This window comes from Aulonocara stuartgranti (genome assembly GCF_965226115.1).
Source record: "Aulonocara stuartgranti genome assembly, chromosome: 15".
Classification (NCBI taxonomy): Eukaryota; Metazoa; Chordata; class Actinopteri; order Cichliformes; family Cichlidae; genus Aulonocara; species Aulonocara stuartgranti.
The window spans coordinates 31,747,831-31,768,419 of NC_138951.1; the positions used below are offsets into that span (position 1 = coordinate 31,747,831).

Genomic DNA, 20,589 nt, shown 5'->3' on the forward strand with positions numbered 1-20,589 from the left:
ACAGCTGAGAAGAGGGACGGGGGAGAAGGGCAAAAGACAAAAACCAACAGAACGGGCAGAGAAAAAAAAATGCATATATCAATTACCTGGATCACCTGCTGAGAAAGAAAAAAGAAAGCAAGCAGAAGAGAACAAGAGTAATAGAATAAACAACATCACAATGATATATGGGAATATGACAGTAAATACTAAATGTTAAACATTATTGTGCAGCACATAAGATCAACAGAACACAGTGTGCTTTGAGGTAGGAGCCAAAAAGGGTGTAGTTTGTGGGTGTGATCACCCGTGTGTACACCTGTGAGTATGGACGCGCTTGTTTTTTGTTTTTTTAAAAGGTTCCTTCATGTAATAATCTGCTAGAGGGTGTGGGGGGGCCACAGCCCCGTCCTCCAGGGCGTGAAGCAGGTGTGGAGGAGATCAAAACTCCAGACATCCAGAGGCCCCCAGAACACAAGAGACCAAGGAAGACCAACAGAGGGGCAGCTGCGCCACTGTCCCGGAAAGAGCTGAGGAGAGTCCCAGATGAGGGCTCACTCAGCAGCCGCGGAGCAGAAGCCAGGGGGAGTTGCAGTGACGCGCCCGTGAGCTCCGCCGGCAGCCAGCTGCGCCTGAGTGACCGAGCCCCAGGCCGAGAGGCCGGGGGCACCCCACCTCCGAAGTGGCCCGAGCGAGCCCCAGGCTCCAGGCCCCGATAAGCGGCCGCCAAGGAGTGAGCCGGTGTGTACCTGGACGCCCATCCCCGGACACAAAGAACCACCAACGCACCGATGTCTGAGGGGGTCCGCCACTGGCAGGGGAAGTGGTGGTAGGGGGAGATAGGCCTCCAAACCTTGGAGGGCTTGAGATGTCCCCAGAGAGGTGGCGCCTGACACCCAACCTGACATATAGACACAGACATACAGGCACACACAGATACAAACATCCATTCCCACCCTCATGCTCTCATATGCACTTACTCCACACTCAACCAACGTGGAGACAGACATAAAGAGACGTTGTACACACGATCACACTCCCCAAGCGTACTCTACAAACCGGGTCTAGGTGCCCCCGCCCCTGGAGGGGGAACTGCACCCAGACCCAGGTGGTGTTTCCCTTTTCCCTGCGGTGGGGGGAGGCAGACCGCCCCGACTCCGCAGCAGCAGGAAGGCTCCACACTCCAGACCGCAGTCGGACGGCCAACTCCTCCTCCTAGTCCTAGCCCCCCTGCTCCAGCAGGTCGCAGAGAACGGGGGTGAGAGAAGACTCCGAACCTCCCTCCACCCGCTCATTGTAATGTTGATGCATGTGTGTTCTAAGGTGCATTTAAAACCCAGGAGGGCTTGGGGCTACCTGCCAGAGAGCAGCAGGTAAGCGCATGGTCCCTCCTGCTAGCCCTCAATGTCTACGTGTATTTAAAATTGAGAGGTGGGCAACGATGCCAGGGGTGGGGTGTACACCCTGATGGTACTTTGGACTCCGTGTATCGTGCCCACCCCCAAGATCCTATATGTATGTGTAATGAGAGTGTGAGTAATGTGAATGTCTAAGTTGTGGGATAAAATTGAGGCAGAGGCAGCCAGAAGGGGACAGAGGGGGGGGTAGCCTCCTCTGCACCCTGGTGACATACCCCTACTCCAAGGCCCTGCATGTGTGGGTGGTTGTGGTGGAGCGGGAAGAGGGAGGCAGCTGGAGATGGGGAGGGAAGGAAGGGAGGGGCAAGTGACCCCTCCCTGGGGCCAGCTCCCCCGCTGACCCCAGTAGGCACCCCCATACTCCGCGACCCGCCAGGGAAAGGGGGCCCAGGCCCATCCAGACCGGGCCCAGTGCAGCAGCGCCGCCCGGCCCCACAGAGCCCGGGACAGTCCACCCAACCCCACCACAGAGAAAACTGCACCCACCCCACCATCCACTCATCTTCCAGACTACATAAGACAATAAACACCCAGGCTGAGATCTTCCTCCACCTCTCCTGTATCTCCCCCTCCTGCAGAGGGAGCTCCTGAGGAGAGGAAAGCTCCTGCAAGATGTGACAATCTCCCCCACCAGTTGAAGAGCCCCCCAGGTGGCTCGACGCACCGGCGGCACCCTGCTCCAGGGCTGGGCCCCCATGCACCCACCCGCCCACAACCCCGGCAACACACCAACCAGGACCCAAGCCCCCGAGGCCCGGTCCGGGTCCCAGCCCAGAGACGGAGCGCCCCCAGAACCTCACGCCCATCCCGGACCCACCCAGGGGCAGCCAGGCTACCAGGTCAGTAACCCACGTCCGTCAGCACAGACCCTCCCCTAGCCCCGCTGCACGCAGCCGCGAGGAAACAGTCACCGGAGAGCCAACAGAGCCCCTAACCGGACATGACCGCTACCCCGGGTTGAGCCCCCCAAGGAAGATGCCTCCGGGGAACCCCCCGACGCCCTAAGCCTGTCCCTACCCCCACACCAATCACAACAGTGAAGGCGGGACCAAACTATGACCCCCCACCCCCACTAGGTGATGGAGCTGATCAAAGGAGCCCAGAGCAATTGATCTGATGTGGTGGCAGAGGCTGTATCAAGACTAATGTAATCTAATAGATAATTTCTATATTGGTTAGAATTAAGATTATTTTTATTTTTCCAGTTCATGAGGACTGTTTTCTTGGCTATGCATAGGGCAGTGAAAACCATATGGGCGATATTCTTTTCTGAAGTGACATTATCTAAGCTGCCCAACAAACACACTAAGGGGGAAGTTGGAATGTTACATTTCAGACACTTCGATAAGTCTTCACATATCTCGTGCCAAAACTTCTGAACTGGTGGACAGAACCAAAGAGCGTGGATATAATTGTCCGGTGAATTGGTTTGGCAGTTTGAGCAGTTGTTGGTAGACATAAAGCCCATCTTGAACATCCGATGACCTGTATAGTGCACTCTATGTAATATTTTGTATTGAATTAATTGAAGACTGGGATTTCTAATTAGATGAAAGGTTTTTAATCTGAATCTCTATTAGTGAGCTATGTACCACAGGCCTTTAGGATTTCCACGATGCTGCTCATGTTGTTTGAAATTCCTACCAACACCACCATATATTTTTCACAAATGTTCTATATGCAAAAAGTGCAATGTATTTGTGTTAGCCAATCGTAATATTGGAGAGAAATCAAGTCAAGAAACCGTTCCTAGAACACCAGCTGTGCTGCGGCACAGCAAGTTTGACAGCTGAGAATTAAGAATAAAATACAAAAACTAAAGGGTGCATTTATAACCAATGAACAGTGTGATCGTTATGCTTACAAACCAAGAGGTGTCTGCCTGGCTGATTTAACCATAGCCTGGAGTCTGATTCTCTTTATAGGTCTTCCCCTAATGCAGAGCTTAGTGTAGTTGAGGTCGGTGTAACTGTATTCATCAACAATGAGTCTATCTGTAATATATTTTCTCTGTGCTGGAATCCATGGCCTCTCTAAATATTTATCATAGTGATCCCACAACTCTGGCAGCAGTACTGCTTAGCAATGAGAGGTGCAGGATGTTTCTGGGGTTCGAGGATCAGCTGTGGCCAGTTCTGGGAAAGTTAGTGGAAATATAACTCCTGCAGTCCTTGCACCACAGGCTCTGGGCTGCAGCCCCCCAGATTAGCCGGTCTGTTTGTTTACATGTGAAAGGGAGCTCTTGAGTCACAGCACAGAGCTGTGAGGAGAGAGACAACCCCCAGCTACTGGAATGCCTTACATACTCTTTATGGCCTTCTGGTTTGATTTAGTTGTATCTAACACGCATATATTTGCAGAGATATGTGTGTGTGATCACTATTTGTTTCGGCTAGTATGGGTTTACATCATTGTATATTGGGTTTGGGTAGAAACGGTAATACGTACTAGACTCAGAATTGCTACACTAATCAGCTTAGCTATATATGACCATTAAATACACCACCATTAGGTATAAACTGAGCTAGACTGGTTTGCATGACAGGGATAAAACACTGCTTTCCAGACAGAGCGGTTCTGCCATCTGCAGATCTGTTGAAACTGTGTTTTAAAGACAAATGAGATGTACTTTCAGTTTTCATTACAAAAATTATGTTAACTAAAAGAAAGTGGTTAAAAATCTTAGCCTATCTGTGAAACGCGGTGGTGGTAATGTCATGGTTTGGACCTGTTTGGCTACATCTGGGTCTGACAGCTTGTCATCACTGATGGAGTGAATGTTTTCTAAAGGAAAAAGTCAGGGCCTCTAATCATCAAATAAATCAAAAAGGATAGTGAATTGTGCAATAAGACATGACACAATGCAAAATATTATTAAATATTAAAATATTACCAAAGAGTGTAAAATGATAAAGCCAAGTCAAAACTTTGGCCTTAATCCAACAGAAATGCTGTGGAATTAGAGGGAACCCATCAACATTTTAGAACCTTAGAGTTTTTTGAATGTGAAATGGTATAAAGTCCCTCCAAGTCTATTATTGTTTTATTTGATTATTCAGTTGTTTTTACATATACTATTTTGAGGGCTTGTGTGAAAAGGATAAAAGAGATATAGAAAATTCCAGCAACTGTAAACTGTATGTATCTGTGTAGTATTCCTGTGAACTGACCTCTAGTCTTCTCCATTTTATACTACTTGTTACTCTAATGCCCTTTTCCCATCTTCTGTGTGTCAGTAGGTCTGTGTCATTTCATTTTAAACTCCTGCATTCTGAGTTCCCCACTCCAGTTTGGAGGGCTTTAACCTCTTAACATCAATCACCAGTGAAACCCTTTTTTGTGTGTGTGGGAAATAGGTCAGAATTCATACATGCTACCGTCATCATTGTGAATGTTAAAAGAAGATAAAAACCAGTTTAACTGACTTTCACTAAGCCTACGCAAGAATTCTGTTTCACTGAGAGTAACCAGGCTGTTATTTTTCACCCTGCAGGTAGTTTATTTCGGTGACAGCATGAGATCAGACATGTTCCCTGCCAGCAGCTTTGGGAAGTGGGAGACGGTGATGATAGTGGAAGAAATGGAGGGGGAGGGCGTCCCAAAGAGTGAAGCGGCATTGTCCAATGAGGCGCAAGTGGAGCCTCTAGAGAAGAAGGGAAAGTTTGAGGTAAGTTATATAGCAGTCATTCCCTACCCCCAGCTCTAGCCTTCTGACACCTTGTGGACTTTGTGTTTGTATATGCAGGCTCAAATCTTCTGTCAATTGAACTTGTGTCTGACTCTTTCTGGTTTCTTTAAGTATAGTTCTTACCCCTCAGCTGTAAAAGGCTGACGGGGTATTGTCATCAGCCTACCAGGCAGGTGGGCAGGCAACGTGGAAACTCAAGATTTAAATGCAGTAACTCAGGAATAAAGCAACATAGTTGTTTCAAATTGATACCATAGGTCTATGTACTAAAAATCTTGGATGACTTTGAATCTAACAAAGCACAATACTCAAAAGGAGGCGTTATAGTTTGAAATAGGTTCCAAAGCAGCTTGCAGATGTGCAACAAGTAAATAGTTTGTGCTACATACGACTTTCCAAATGGAACTAAAGAATATGACTTCAGCTGATGGATCTGCAGAAGCAGTCTGGCACTGAGATCAGCTGCTCTAAAACTGCTGTAGGATAGAAAAATGTAAGTGACTTTATTTTAATTTTGCTTTAATAGTCCAAAAAGTTGAGAATACTGCCCAACTGTGTTTGACCTTAAAACATCCATTCATGAACTTGTGAGGCAGGCTTGCTGAGACACAGTCATGAAATAAAAGGTTTTTAAAGGCAAATTATGGATCATATCAGGTGTTTAACTTCTGTCGTGTAGAAAGGAAATTGTAAAGAAATGAATAAATACATATCAGCCCTCTTGGTCACAGTTCAATGAGGATATTAAGCAGCAGGATGTTAACATCCCCTCAGACAAAAAAATAAGGCGTCAGCACATCTTCTGGCAAGAAACACCAGGATAAGAACATTTCCTCATTTTCGTTTCAAAGGGCACTCTGCACTGTACTTTACTGCAGTAAAGGAAGGAAGAGCAAAATTAGATGCGATGGAATAAAGCGGTCACATTTACCCGAAACACCCTGATCTAACTTACTGCTCATGTATTAAAACCAAGAACTTATTTTTTCCAACATACAGAAAAAGCCCACAGATGTACAGTGCACACTTTAAAGAAATTAGTAAAATAGACTGTATAGGGAGACTTACTATGGAGTCTTTGACCTCTGAATAATTCAGTTTTAAAATATATTTTGTCCTGTTATTACTAATAAGAAACCAAACTAGTTAGTAGGAACACTGCAGTGTTAATCATATATGAGGCATCAGGGCACAAATTCACTGTTGGGCCCTAACTAACTACAGAGTGCCTTGTTACCTCCCTTTAACTACAATCCAAATTCTGTAAGGGTTAGGATAGAGCTGGTAACATTAGCATACATTCTGATATACTATTAAGACTGACTTTCACTCAGTTATATATTACATAATGTAATATATTCATAATATTCTAATTGTTATGCTCAGTTACTACAGTAGGTACCTCTAAGCTAGCTAGCTAGTCATGTCAAGGAATCCAGCTTTTTTGGAACTTTCTTGGGATGAAACCATTCTTTGCCCTACTTATCTTTTATCTTTATCTTTCTTGTATCATTATATCCATTATAGTTTTTGGTTGACCATTTTATAGCCCTGAGTTTGGTATTCTAGCCATTAGGAGGTTTTCAGCTAAGCTAGAACAAATGCTAGTGCTGAGTAACTAGAGCAGTTAGCAATAGTTAAATGTAGAGACCATTTTGTACTAGGCTGTTAGTTAATTTATCATGTTACGTTGGCAACTTTAACATGAAGGAGACTGTAACAGAGCTCATGTAATCGTTTCCATTGAATAAATGAATTAAACAAGAACTTAAGTGTCAGAGATATTGGTAGTGCTGATAAAACAAGTGTTACTGACACAGATAGAACATCATTTGTGATAAGAAACTTCCTTTTCCTGTGGTTTGCAGTCTTTATTTTGAGCATTATCAAAGATCAAAACTAAGTAGTGTGAAGCCTGCTTGGTATTTTTCATCTTGTTTCACGGTCAACCATCATTAGTCTTTAGTGCATTTCATGTTTTCCCCATCTTCATAAATCTTTTGCGCAGTTTGCCTTTTTTTGTTTTAAAATATTATTATTATTATTTTTTTTTTTTGTACTTTTATTTAACTTTTTCCCCCCAACAAATACAAGGCTGGTTCACATCCAAAATAATAACACTACACAGCACTAGAATATTACAACATTATGTCGATAATTGTTGTCCATTAGGATCCAGTTTACCGGTTACTCCCAGTGCTTCCAGTGGTTTCTTCCATTTGTCCACAAAAATCCGGGAGCTCCCATCAATATAGTGTCCCAGCCTGATCAGAGTCATAACTTCAATGATGAGCGACTTCCATAGAGAAATGGAGGGAGGCTCCAATATACCAATATATACATTAATATTATAAATAAAATATTCTTTTTAAAGTAATTGGAACACGTCTTAACATCATAAGCAGCTTGGGCTTTTTCCTTTTTTCTATTTTATCACCTGGTAAATCTCTGTTATGCAACATTTCCTGATATCTTTAAGGCTCATAAGATCAGTGTGTTATCAAACTTATTTTAAACACCACATCCTAATGTTGCTGCTCATTAGCAGAATCTGCTTGCAAAATGTACAAGTGATTATGACTAACACAGCAATACATTTCTCAGTAATAGTGATTCATTTCAGTACTAAAGAAAAGAAACCTCATCATAGCTGGCTGGATTGAAACCAGTTTAGAGATTCATCATCCTCTGTGTGCTCAGGGTGGTAATTCCTACATGTAAACAAGTCTGTACCTGTCTGAAAATGAACACAGTGTTGCATAGTTTGGCTTTTCTATCAACTGTCTCAACAGGAGCAGGGCATGAAGTCACCCTCTGCTGTGTCCAACCAGTGGGGTTCTTACTTTGTTGATGTGCATAAAAGTGGAGGAGGGGATGAGGAGAGCCAGAAGCTGACCTGGTGCTGCCACTGCATTCACAAATACAGCACCATGGCCATCCCTAGTGTTGAGCACATAGCAGGTATGTGAAAGGAGACAAACGATGGAAATACATTTGAAAGTGATGTGAAATACAGAGCAAATTAATATAAACACAGGGTTAGGGAACAGGGAACAGCCCTTTATTTAGAGCTCATGTATTTGTTACCCTCTACAATAACCCGAAAGGCTGACAGGAACAAGTACAGTGGGGCAAAAAAGTATTTAGTCAGCCACCGATTGTGCAAGTTCCCCCACCTAAAATGATGACAGAGGTCAGTAATTTGCACCAGAGGTACACTTCAACTGTGAGAGACAGAATGTGAAAAAAAAAATCCATGAATCCACATGGTAGGATTTGTAAAGAATTTATTCGTAAATCAGGGTGGAAAATAAGTATTTGGTCAATAACAAAAATACAACTCAATACTTTGTAACATAACCTTTGTTGGCAATAACAGAGGTCAAACGTTTACTATAGGTCTTTACCAGGTTTGCACACACAGTAGCTGGTATTTTGGCCCATTCCTCCATGCAGATCTTCTCAAGAGCAGTGATGTTTTGGGGCTGTCGCCAAGCAACACGGACTTTCAACTCCCGCCACAGATTTTCTATGGGGTTGAGGTCTGGAGACTGGCTAGGCCACTCCAGGACTTTCAAATGCTTCTTACGGAGCCACTCCTTTGTTGCCCGGGCGGTGTGTTTTGGATCATTGTCATGTTGGAAGACCCAGCCTCGTTTCATCTTCAAAGTTCTCACTGATGGAAGGAGGTTTTGGCTCAAAATCTCACGATACATGGCCCCATTCATTCTGTCCTTAACACGGATCAGTCGTCCTGTCCCCTTGGCAGAAAAACAGCCCCATAGCATGATGTTTCCACCCCCATGCTTCACAGTAGGTATGGTGTTCTTGGGATGCAACTCAGTATTCTTCTTCCTCCAAACACGACGAGTTGAGTTTATACCAAAAAGTTCTACTTTGGTTTCATCTGACCACATGACATTCTCCCAATCCTCTGCTGGATCATCCATGTGCTCTCTGGCAAACTTCAGACGGGCCTGGACATGCACTGGCTTCAGCAGCGGAACACGTCTGGCACTGCGGGATTTGATTCCCTGCCGTTGTAGTGTGTTACTGATGGTGACCTTTGTTACTTTGGTCCCAGCTCTCTGCAGGTCATTCACCAGGTCCCCCCGTGTGGTTCTGGGATCTTTGCTCACCGTTCTCATGATCATTTTGACCCCACGGGATGAGATCTTGCGTGGAGCCCCAGATCGAGGGAGATTATCAGTGGTCTTGTATGTCTTCCATTTTCTGATGATTGCTCCCACAGTTGATTTTTTCACACCAAGCTGCTTGCCTATTGTAGATTCACTCTTCCGAGTCTGGTGTAGGTCTACAATACTTTTCCTGGTGTCCTTCGAAAGCTCGTTGGTCTTGGCCATGGCGGAGTTTGGAGTCTGACTGTTTGAGGCTGTGGACAGGTGTCTTTTATACAGATGATGAGTTCAAACAGGTGCCATTCATACAGGTAACGAGTGGGGGACAGAAAAGCTTCTTACAGAAGACGTTACAGGTCTGTGAGAGCCAGAGATTTTCCTTGTTTGAGGTGACCAAATACTTATTTTCCACCCTGATTTACGAATAAATTCTTTACAAATCCTACCATGTGGATTCATGGATTTTTTTTTCACATTCTGTCTCTCACAGTTGAAGTGTACCTCTGGTGCAAATTACTGACCTCTGTCAACATTTTAGGTGGGGGAACTTGCACAATCGGTGGCTGACTAAATTATTTTTTGCCCCACTGTATTTTTCTATGACAATGGGTTCCTTTCACACTCCTGTGCAAAAGTGAGCTACCTTTCTTTTCTTTACACAGTGGGGGAAATGATCATTTGACCCACTGCTGAATTTGTAAGTTTGGTTACTTACAAAGACAGTTTCTGATTTGTATAGTAGAGAAATAGAATATCAACCAAAAATACTAAATAAATATACATAAATATTATAAATTCATTTTCATCTCACAGAGTGAAATAAGTGTTTGATTCCCCGAGCAAAACATGTCTAAAGAGAAACCCTTGTTGGCATGCAAAGCAGTAAGACATGTTTTGTAAGTGGTCACCAGGTTTGACCTAACACGAGGTTTGTTGTATTGGATCATTGTTATCGTGTTCTGGCTGAGGGGAGGAGCTTCTTGTCCAAGATTTTAAGGTACTTGGTCCCGTCGATTGGCCAAAGTATAATGCTTCCAATTCCATGCTTGAAAGTGGGGATGGTGTTCTTTGGGTCATACTCAACTGTTCTTTTATTCTAAACGCAATGGATCGAGTTAGTACCAGAGAGCTTGATTTTAGTTTCTTCTGACCTCAGCACTGTCTCCCAAGCCTTTTCGGAATCATTTAGCTGTTCACTGGCAAACTTAAGATGTGCCTGTACACACGCCATCTTTAGCAGAGGGACCTTGCAGGTGCTGCATGATTTCAGTTCATTATAATGTAGAGTGGTGTTCTTGGGGACTGCGGTCCCAACTTCATTTATATCATTAAAGAGCCCCTCCATCTTTCTTATGTTACTCCTTGCACAGATTTTTACACCGAGGGTGATTGATTGCCATGTTCTATTTCTTTCATTTCCAAATAGTTTTACCTGATCAATTTTAGAGGGATGTTTTTGTTTGTTTGTTAAGCCACTTAACATTGACCCATGAATCACTCAAACATAAAAATGCCACTTCTTTAGTTGAATCCTAGCCTTGAAGTTGATTAAGCTACCAGTCACTGAAGCCTTATCAAAAAAGGTCTTGGTAAACACTGGGTTTTAATTATTTATAAAAAAAAAAAAAACAGGTACAGGTAACTCTGTTCTAGTTTATATACACATATGGTAAACAAACTGAGAATCAAACTTATTGTGTTAAAATTGTAAAAAAAAAACTACATCCTTTAGGTATACAAAAAAGTCCTCGTATCAGACATCTCCATTATTCTACTTCATCAGAGAAACATTCACATGAACCCAAACAAGGACAGAAGCAGACACAGATGTGCAGCCAAAGTTAAAATAACTCTTACCAAGCAGCAGTGTGCTGCAGAGCAGATCCTGGGAAAATGTGATCTGCGGTTCCCTCATCAAAGTGCAGGTGTCCACAAAGGTTGCCAAGAAATGTCTTTTTTGATGTGTTGCATTGATGTTATCCTGGCGTGTGTGTGTGTGTGTGTGTGTGTGTGTGTGTGTGTGTGACCTTCCTGTGTAATCTACTTGGAACAGTTTGTATTGTGACTGCACAAAAACCACAACACTGTTTGACTAAATATCATGTCAGGCCTGGGTTATGGTCTCTGTGAACTAGTTCTTAAGAAATGTTTGTCCACCACATGGGAAATCCAGTGTTTATTCTCATTGTCAATGGTGAAAAGTAGGCTCTTATGCAGTTGGGGACGTGGTTATGATGGCACGCATTTTCAGACTTGTTCTACAGGCAGACACGACAAAATGTCACATGTGCATGAGTAACAAAGGGAAGAAAAGGAAGGCTAATAATAATAATAATAATAATGGATTGGATTTATATAGCGCTTTTCAAGGCACCCAAAGCGCTTTACAATACCACTATTCATTCACTCTCGCATTCACACACTGGTGGAGGCAAGCTACGGTTGTAGCCACAGCTGCCCTGGGGCAGACTGACAGAAGTGAGGCTGCCATATCGCGCCATATTTTGTATTTTGCAAATTATGAAACCCACTGTAGTCAAAGAGGATTATAAAGCAGGTATGGTTCAGGGCTGGTCTATAGGAGACATTATGGTGTCTTCACGAGTTAGTATCCTAACCCTAAGCCTCAGCAATATGCTCCTTGATCTTGGAGAGCAAAAAATTATTCCAAGCCTTAAAAGCTATTTTTTGTCTGTCTCTAAAAGTAACAGAGTTAGGGTTAGACAAAACCTGAGCCCAGTGTTAAGATACTGCCAGTTCATGTATGTACAGGTATGTTTGTGAAAATTCTCAATCATCTAGGTCATTGTAGTCTAAGGAGCTTGGAAAGAAAAGTATCTGGACTTCTTTACATTTCTTGAAGATATTTCATCCGAGAAGCTTCTTCAGTTCTAAGAACAACTGGTGCTGTGTCCCAGATTTTAGGCGCTATAATCCCTATGGGAGTGTACCTAAGGCTATGTCCACACTAGCCTGGATAAATTTGAAAACGGCTTTTTCGTCTGAAAACGCTCCGCGTCCACACTATTGTTTTCAGTCGTTTTCACAGAGTTGTGCGTCTGCATTGAAACGGCCGAAAACGCTTACGTTCCAGTACTGCGCATGCATGAAACGTGGTCACATGACTGCATCACATGACTAAAATGTGTCATTGTTTTCGAAAAGGCTCCGGGTTCACTGTCCACGCTGCGACGCGAAAACGGCGTTTTCTAATGTATCCGCTTTGGAGAGCGTTTTCAAAACGCTGCGTTTTCCTTGAACGAAAACGCTGTCTCAGTGTGGACGGAATGCCAAAACGGAGAGAAAAAAATGCGTTTTCAAATGAAAACGTATTAGTGTGGACATGGCCTAAGAGGGTCATGGACCCCCTACTGATCCTCTACCTAATCACAAGAGCCAAGGAGTGAAAACGGGTGTGGGTCACAATCAGCCAAGGTTTCGGGTGAACCCATTGTGAAACCAACCAATTGTGATCACTTGCAGCTGACTTTCCTATTTGATTTTTCCTTTTTCTAGATCTGCCTCTGGATTACAAGTTTCCCAGGTTTTCCCCTGATAAGCCCTGCACCACCGGCTATTACCCTAGACCCCCGGATTCTTTGCTGAAAAGGTGTGAGAGTATGTCATAAAAGAAAAGAAACGGAAAAATAAAATCCTCCCTTACCCCTTCTCAGGAGAGGAATGTTCCTCCATTTATGCCCGTAGTTCCCCACCTGACCCCACCATCATCTATGGAGCACAGAAAACGTCCACTTTTCATCCTTTCAGTGAAACCATGTGAATGTAAGCCACAGTATCTCTCTGTAATAATGCATACATTTGAACATTGTTTTGTGGTTTAGTGTACGTGGAAATACGACAAACTAAGTGTGTGAGCGTGTGTGTATCTACATTCAGTAATGATACGGTGTTCTTATTGTTTTATGTGTGTGAGGCCTTCTCTTATTTTCCTTGGTAAATTGTTTCAAAATCTGAAGAAAAATCAAATGTTTTGCCCTCTTTTTCCTGAAGTTATTACCTCAAAAATGTGATTGACTGTAAGCAAAACAGGAGTACCTATCCCTAAAGATCTGTTGGAAATATTGTGTGAGTATTTCTGTAAAACAGTATTATTGTGTAGTCCTCTCTTCTGGATATGGTTTCACTGTATGCATTTTAGTAACCTTAACACGAGATTTAAGGTCTGTTGTTCCTACTGTGTCAGTTTAGTGGAAGATGTTACTCTTCAGGTCATTGTTGCTAAAGAACTAGCACAATACTGTCCTTTGTGATGGTTGTTTCAACAACAAAAAAACAAAAAAGAAAAAATCACAACTTGGGGAAACAATAATAATATGACTGATGATGACTATGCTAGATGTTCTTTGTATTACTTTTGTTGCAACAGTGAAATGTGCTCTTTGAGTGTAAAAACGTGGACTTCTACTTGTGCTTCATTTGTATTCAGATTGAGGTATGCTTTAACCGACTTCTGAATGGTTATTTTGTCGGTGTGCATAGACAGGTTGTGCCATAATATTTAAGGAACACTCGGTTTGGGAAGACTCCGCAAAGTCACAGAAGATTGGCATCAGGTTTATCTTTGTGCATCCAGGAAGTGTTTAGCATAACTTAGTACCAAGTATCCCTGGTGCACAGTGAAGACCTTTAGTTGTTTGCAGGGATCGCAGTAAGCAAGACCTAATTTTGCCAGGGCTAAACTCTGTTTAATAGAATTTATGCTGGGTTCAGATCACTGATACATGAAAATAGCCAGACCAGAATGATCTTGAGTGTCTCACAATACTCCAGCAGAAGTACTTCTCACCTCTTCTGTAATGCTGACCCATAGCCCAAAGCACTCTTCCAAATGTAACAATGCGAAAAACAAGATAAAACATAGACAACCCATGCTTTTCTTTGGATATGATCTGTGTACTTTCTTTTTTCTTTTGTTAGCCTTCGATTCATGCCAGTTATTTGTTTCTGTTCTGGTGCATGTTAAAGGGTCTCCATTGAAGGGGATAAAAGCCAAATGTGAATCGGCTACAGTTTGTGAACACTTAGATTGCACGTGGTACCTTTGCACATGACTTTTCTATCTATCGTGCCAAATCGAGAATTCTTCCATGTCTTCTATCAGATGATTTAGCATCATCTCTTCAGTACAGTTCACTCTGTTTGGATTAATCATTTGCACAATTAGGGTAGCTATCATTGCTATAGGGAAGGCAGCAGAATGGCATGGAATTCATGAGGTAGGCCTACTATGTGAATTTCAATTCCTTAGGTTTTGTGCCAAAAAGTAGATGCTAGTTTGTGCTAACCTGGACCCCGACCTGTCTCTATGCTAACCTCACAAAGATGATACTGGTCTAAATCTTCTTATCTGGCTTTGATAAAGTCAAACAATAGGATTTCCCAAATGGCAAAGTGTTCCTTTACAGTGGCCATCATCTCACAAGTGAAGATGGTATATTTTGATAATGAACAGCATCCAGCTGGCAGCATGTAAGTGAGATTGGTCATCCAAAGTGAATTATTACTTGTGCTGTGTGTGCAAGTGTTTTATGCATACAGCTGTAGTGATTGTACTCTTTGTTTCTCATAGACCTGGAAGATTTGACATGCGCATTTGCCTTATGTTGGATTCATTTGTGCTCTTAAGTTCTTAAAACCACAGGGAAAGTTCACTTAAGTGTTCAAGTGTTGGAAGTATTGTCAAAGAAATAAAATGTTCTTTGATTTTCTTACAAGTTGTTTGAGATTTCTTTGCAAACTGACGACTTTTGCTGCACAGATTCCATTAAAATTCAAAAAAACACATTAGCACAAACATGATAAGAGCAGCTGAGTGACTCCAACTCCCATCTGTGTGGAACATCAGACAGCAGTTGGCTACTACTGCCTAAAGTCATATTCATAGAGTCTAGGCTGTAATCTTAATTTTTAATGCTGTAAAGTTGGGCGTTAACTAAAACCTTGACTTTAAATTTACAGAATGTGTTTTTTTGATCATTCCTTTCAAATGTATAACTCTGTCTGTAGCTATTAAACGTGGCTGGTTAGTCTTTATTACTAAACGCCTCGTGTCTCATATTTGATACATGACTTTTGAGTCTCCTACATCATCAGTGTGATTTTTTTCCCCCAGATATTGCAAATATTTTACAAATTTAAACTCACATATTTAGTCTTTTTTTTGTCAGGAGATTCAACAGCCAATCAATTTGGGGGAAAAAAAAGAATGTTCTGATTAAACTTACTATTTGAATATATATCCACGTTTTTCTTGCAGTTTACAGCAGCTCTGGTTTGGGGCTTTTCGTTCAGCCACAGTTCATTAGGTCCTCTTAAAGCTTCTCTTCCTGCGGCCCCTCCTCATTCGCCAGCATGACGCTGGCTCCGCACTCACACATACCTCCCTCCTCTCTCTGTGTTTCCTCTTGAAAAAAAAGGGATTATTAAATTCTGCCTTTCAGCCGTATCAATCATCTTTTTGAAACCTGCTGCTGTGAGATGACAGCTGGAAGAAGTGACATACGGATTGTGAGCGCCGCTTCTGACAGGTAACGACTCTCCCCCCCACACACATTTGAGAGGTCCTTAAATCTTTTTGGTGGGCTACGCACGAACAAGGCGACTTTGTGCGTGGCTCTGGATTATCAGTACCACCGAAAACGAATATTTCCGCGAGTGTCGGTGCTATTGTGTTGATGGGGGGTGTTTCCTGAAAGCACAGCTGCTTGTGTCGGCTGGTTTTGGGGTTTAATGAAACGCAGAAACTCTTTGAGCGAGAAGTTAGCTTAAAAATTTTAACGTTACTTTTACCGTACCTTATTACCTTACAAACATGAACCAGAGGAGGCAGCTCAGCTTCATACCTGAGCGTGACCGTGGAAAAATACGGAATAAAAGTTATGACTGTTTTCTAATAATTTATTAAACAGCACGTCATTCTTGGCGTACTTCACACTGGAATTAGCTAGTGTTGATAACGAGCTAACGTCCAGGACTTTGTCTTATTACGGCTGTAAAGATGTGCTAAGGTAACATAAAAACAAACCCGAAAAAAAACCAACTTAATAAATATGAGAAAATGCCAAAGGTATCAGCCGGTGGAAAATTACTGAGCGGAGTAAAATGCTGCCAAAATACAAATGTGAGCAATTACATGAGAAGTACAAGCCCAACACTCAGGCCATGCCTAGTTTTCCTGTAAATTGGGGAAATTGTTAATAACACTGGAAAATATCTGTTAAGATGAAAGGTCTGGTATAATTTAAAAAACCTTCTTACTTTTCTTAAAATAGATCACTGTTACCAGGCTAGGTTTTTAATATGATCAGTGCAAATTCAGCTATATAACTTAGTTATATAACTTAACCTTTAAATAAGTCAATAAAAAATCTAAAATTATATTTATTTCGGTTGGAGACACCACAGGTGGCACTTCCTTTTGGCTTTACTCAGCCCTGGTGCTCTTCTGTTAGATGAACCTAGCCAATTCAGATGGCTTTAAAGCAGTGAAGCCTTCAGTTCAGAGCTCAGATTCGTTTCATATATTCAGGTATTATCACCTGATTTATCCATTGTTTTCTTAATGGAGAAATGTTTTTCTTAATTAAGTAAATCTACAGTAGTGATGTGTCGGTCGCCAACGAAATGGCTCTTTCGAGCCTGTGTTGTGCCAAAAAGTGATTGTCTGCCAAAAACTGAGTCCCAGTGTTTCTGTGTATTTTTTATGTGTAATATCTTTAGGTATGTTCGTAAATAGACTTCGGTGAACAGGGTTTACAAAGGGGTTATATAGAGAATTAAAAAATTATCCGTTTTTCAAGTATCTTTACAACTCTGTGTTATTGTACTTACATTATAACCAATCCGGTCCTTTATCCCCACTTAAAATATTTTTACAGAACTATTGTAATATTTGCTGCCATTTCTGCTGTCCTCTTGGCCAACTTACTCTTACAAAAGACATTTTAATGTTAATGAGATTTTTTTTAACTGCATAAATAAAGGTTATATAAAAGTCACTGCCAAAAACTGATTGCGGCTTCTACCTTGTTACACGAATGTTGTTTGTGGCTTAAGATGACTTTGTCATCCATAAGGGATGCATTTGACATATGTTTCACATAGTATAGCCCAACAAGTTACTTATAGCAGTTTAAATACGAGCAATCAGTTTTTGGCAAATACCGGAAATCACTTTTTGGCACAACACCGACTCCTTATCTTTTTTTCACTTCACTCCGCACTGGGGCCGTGTGCTTGCGCTGGGAAGAGTGGGGAGGGCCGGTAGTTACACTCAGTAGTACAGGAACAGAGCAGGAGGGAGAGACAGAGAAAGAGAGCCAGGGACAACAACGTCACATTAGAAAGGTATAGTAGTCATCCGCAACAGAAAGTAGTTGTGGATGATTAAAGGATACAGAAAGTTTATTCATGCAGGCCTATATGACAGAGAATATGCATGTTCTTTTTGTTTTCATATTTTAATTTATATTTAATTGTGTTGTGGTTTGCAGTGTTTTGTGTTGTTTCACTTTAAATTTGTTTAAAAGGAAAAAGCTGAAAAATTAAATAGTTAAAAGTTGAAATGTGAATAGTTTGTTTTTGTATTATATGATTTATTTATTACATTTTATGTGGAGTGAATAAATAAAAGTATATTTACGGTGGACCTAGAAACAAAGCATGTACAAACATGTACAAACTCCAAGCAAGTACCAACGACCGGATTTGGTGTGTGATAGTAACAGGTAAATGAACAATTTTTAAAAAATTATTTGAATATATATGAGTGCTTGTGTATAAATACACAAACAATACACATATGCTTTCAATTGTGTAATTTAAGTGATCTAGGTAGCTCTGTTTTGGAAGTTCAGTTAACGCTAGAAATGTGTTTTGGAGTTTGTAGTGCTTTGTCTCTAGGGGCCACTGCATATATTTATATATAAACATATATAAATAAAAACACACTTTTTACATTAGTAATTCCTTTTGTGCATAATTGTGTGGATGCTTTAAGCATCCACACTATTGAGTTCCTTCTTGGTGTTTCCGTACACTTTTCGCCGTGGATCTACTTCCACAATTTTCAGCCGATTTTCACCGTTCAAATTTTAAACTATTCTGCTATTTCTGCTAATAACGGCTATGTCTTTTGGTATTTTTCACTATTATACTTTTTAAAATATTAAGCTTTTTTCCTTTAATTTGAAATGAATGGGAAACTTTGCAATTCTGCTAAAATTAGCTTGTTTTTGAAACTTAACTACTTCCTCATATTTTCACGTAGAACAACCATTCAAACTTTAAAATGTTCTCAAATTATTGGGCTATTCAGGTATAAATCAGCTTTTTCAAATCTTTTACCGTTTTACTTTTATGCTTCTTAAAGTTTTGAGTTGCAAAATTGTGATTTCTCACAAAATACATGCGTTGTTATTGTTGCCACTGAAGGTTTCGCAGTCTTCTCTTCATGTCCGAACAACTTCTTGCTACTTGCTCAATTTTCACTCAACTTCCACAAATTATACATCAAAACGTAGGTATTTTTGCTGGCTTTCTGAAAATGTCACTATCATTGTTGTGGAATTTATAGAATTTTGGCAAATCTCCTCAGACCAACAGAAAGTCGGAAAACTCTCCATAGAAAGTCAATGGAGAGTTTGTTCAAAATCACCGCTTGATTTCTGTAATGAGAGGCATTTTCGAATTGTCATATCTCCTTAATCTCCTTTGTGCTAAACCAGAGTATTTGTGCTGAAACACAGTATTTCTGCCAAATGATAGTATTTCTGTCAAATGATAGTATTTGTGCTAAACCATAGTATTAATTTAAAATGACAATATTCATAGTTCATCACAGTGTCTCTGGTAAATCACAGTATTTCTGCTATGTTGTACTATTTTTCTAAATCATAGTGTTTCCGTAATGTTTAAGTATTTTTGGCTAAATATATTCTTTCTGTTATCTTATACTATTTATCCTAAATTCTTGTATTTTTGAGAAGTTATCATGTTTCTGGTAAGTTACAATATTTCTGCTAAGTTCTGCTATGCTATTGTATTTCTGCCAAGTATTATGTTTCCTCTAAGATGTTGCAGTTCTGCTAAGTTATTCCATTTTAGCAAAGTTCCTTTGCTTCTGCAAAGTTTTTACAATTTCTGCAACTTTTCAGCTAGTTTTTGCATACAGCTTCAGCTTTAAAGCATCCACACTGCATTTTCGCAGGAAATGCAAATTTTTCTAGTTTTATATTGTTGTTAATAATAAATTAATTAAAGCAACAAAACAACCTGAAGAGCCGGTTCGGAGCCGAAAGAGCCGGTTCTCTAAAAAGAGCTGGAAATCCCATCACTAATCTACAGTGATGTTAAATGGAGAGGGAAGGCAATCATCTCTGAAAAGCTGCAACCATGACATACACACCCCTCACCAAGGAATGATTATCCGTTAAAACAGAGGAAATAAAATATCTTAATCACTGTGTTCAATACACATTTTGCAGATTATGTTTTTACATTCAGTTACAGTAGGATATCTTAACTATCACATGCTTTTTATCCTTTTACAAAATAAAAAAAAAGTCATGTTGTAAAGCAGTGATAAAACATAGAAGTCAGAGCTCAGCTGCAGTCCCAGCCAATCAGCTCGTTTCATTCTAAGGTCATCCCGTACTAGTCGATGGCTCGGCTCATACTTTTCTACACATTCAATTGGCAAATATCATACGGGGCACGCTAGTTAACCTGCTCTAGACTGTACACATCAGCTGAGCAAGCCGCTTTGCAACCCACCTCTGCCCTCCTCTTTTCATCCTTTTTTTGACCTAATTTATATGAGAACTGTTGTCACTGATGCCAGCTGTGCTCTGTGCTTTGCTGCTGCCAAAAAGAAATAGACAGAAATAGCAGTGTTTAAACCTTAAATATCAACATAAAAGCATTATCATAACTATGTAATATTTTTTTTTGTATAATATGCCAATTGTAAACAAACATATAAAAGAATCTGCCAAATAACAATATAAATAATATTATTATCATTTTTTATTCTGGTAGCTCTAATTTTATAACAATCTTCTGTTGACTACAGCTGTCCTGACTGAGCCTGAATTTAATGAAAACCATAAGATAGAGAGCTTAAAAAAAAAAAAAGTTTTCTGTTCTGCTTGGTCCTTGGTATAAATCTTCCACCTTCGTGTTCACCACAGAGGAATGTGACGCCTCCTGAGGTCAAATGTCAGAATTAATTCCAGGAGGAGACTCAGTTTTACATTCCGGCTTGAATTTTCTTTCTTTATAAGATGCACGTCCACTTTCAGCCTGTTAGAACGGACTCCAGTCTAGACGTCTTTTAAATCACTAC

General features: G+C 41.0%; 2 protein-coding genes across 3 annotated transcripts in view; both read left to right on the forward strand.

Moving 5' to 3' along the window:
- nt5dc1 (5'-nucleotidase domain containing 1) overlaps positions 1–14,959 on the forward strand; it is a 77,553-nt gene extending 62,594 nt beyond the window's left edge. Inside the window, exons 10-12 of the mRNA XM_082505355.1 lie at positions 4,891–5,064; positions 7,878–8,046; positions 12,741–14,959. Coding sequence (XP_082361481.1) covers positions 4,891–5,064; positions 7,878–8,046; positions 12,741–12,853 — 456 coding nt within the window. The 3' untranslated portion in view covers positions 12,854–14,959. The remainder of the gene's footprint in view (positions 1–4,890; positions 5,065–7,877; positions 8,047–12,740) is intronic.
- Positions 14,960–15,560: 601 nt separating this feature from the next.
- dse (dermatan sulfate epimerase) overlaps positions 15,561–20,589 on the forward strand; it is a 28,152-nt gene continuing 23,123 nt past the window's right edge. For both annotated transcript variants that reach the window (XM_082505289.1, XM_082505290.1), the window contains exon 1: positions 15,561–15,772. Coding sequence is in view for 1 of the 2 variants with exons in the window: in XM_082505290.1 (XP_082361416.1) it covers positions 15,723–15,772 (50 nt within the window). In the remaining variant the exon portion in view is untranslated. The remainder of the gene's footprint in view (positions 15,773–20,589) is intronic.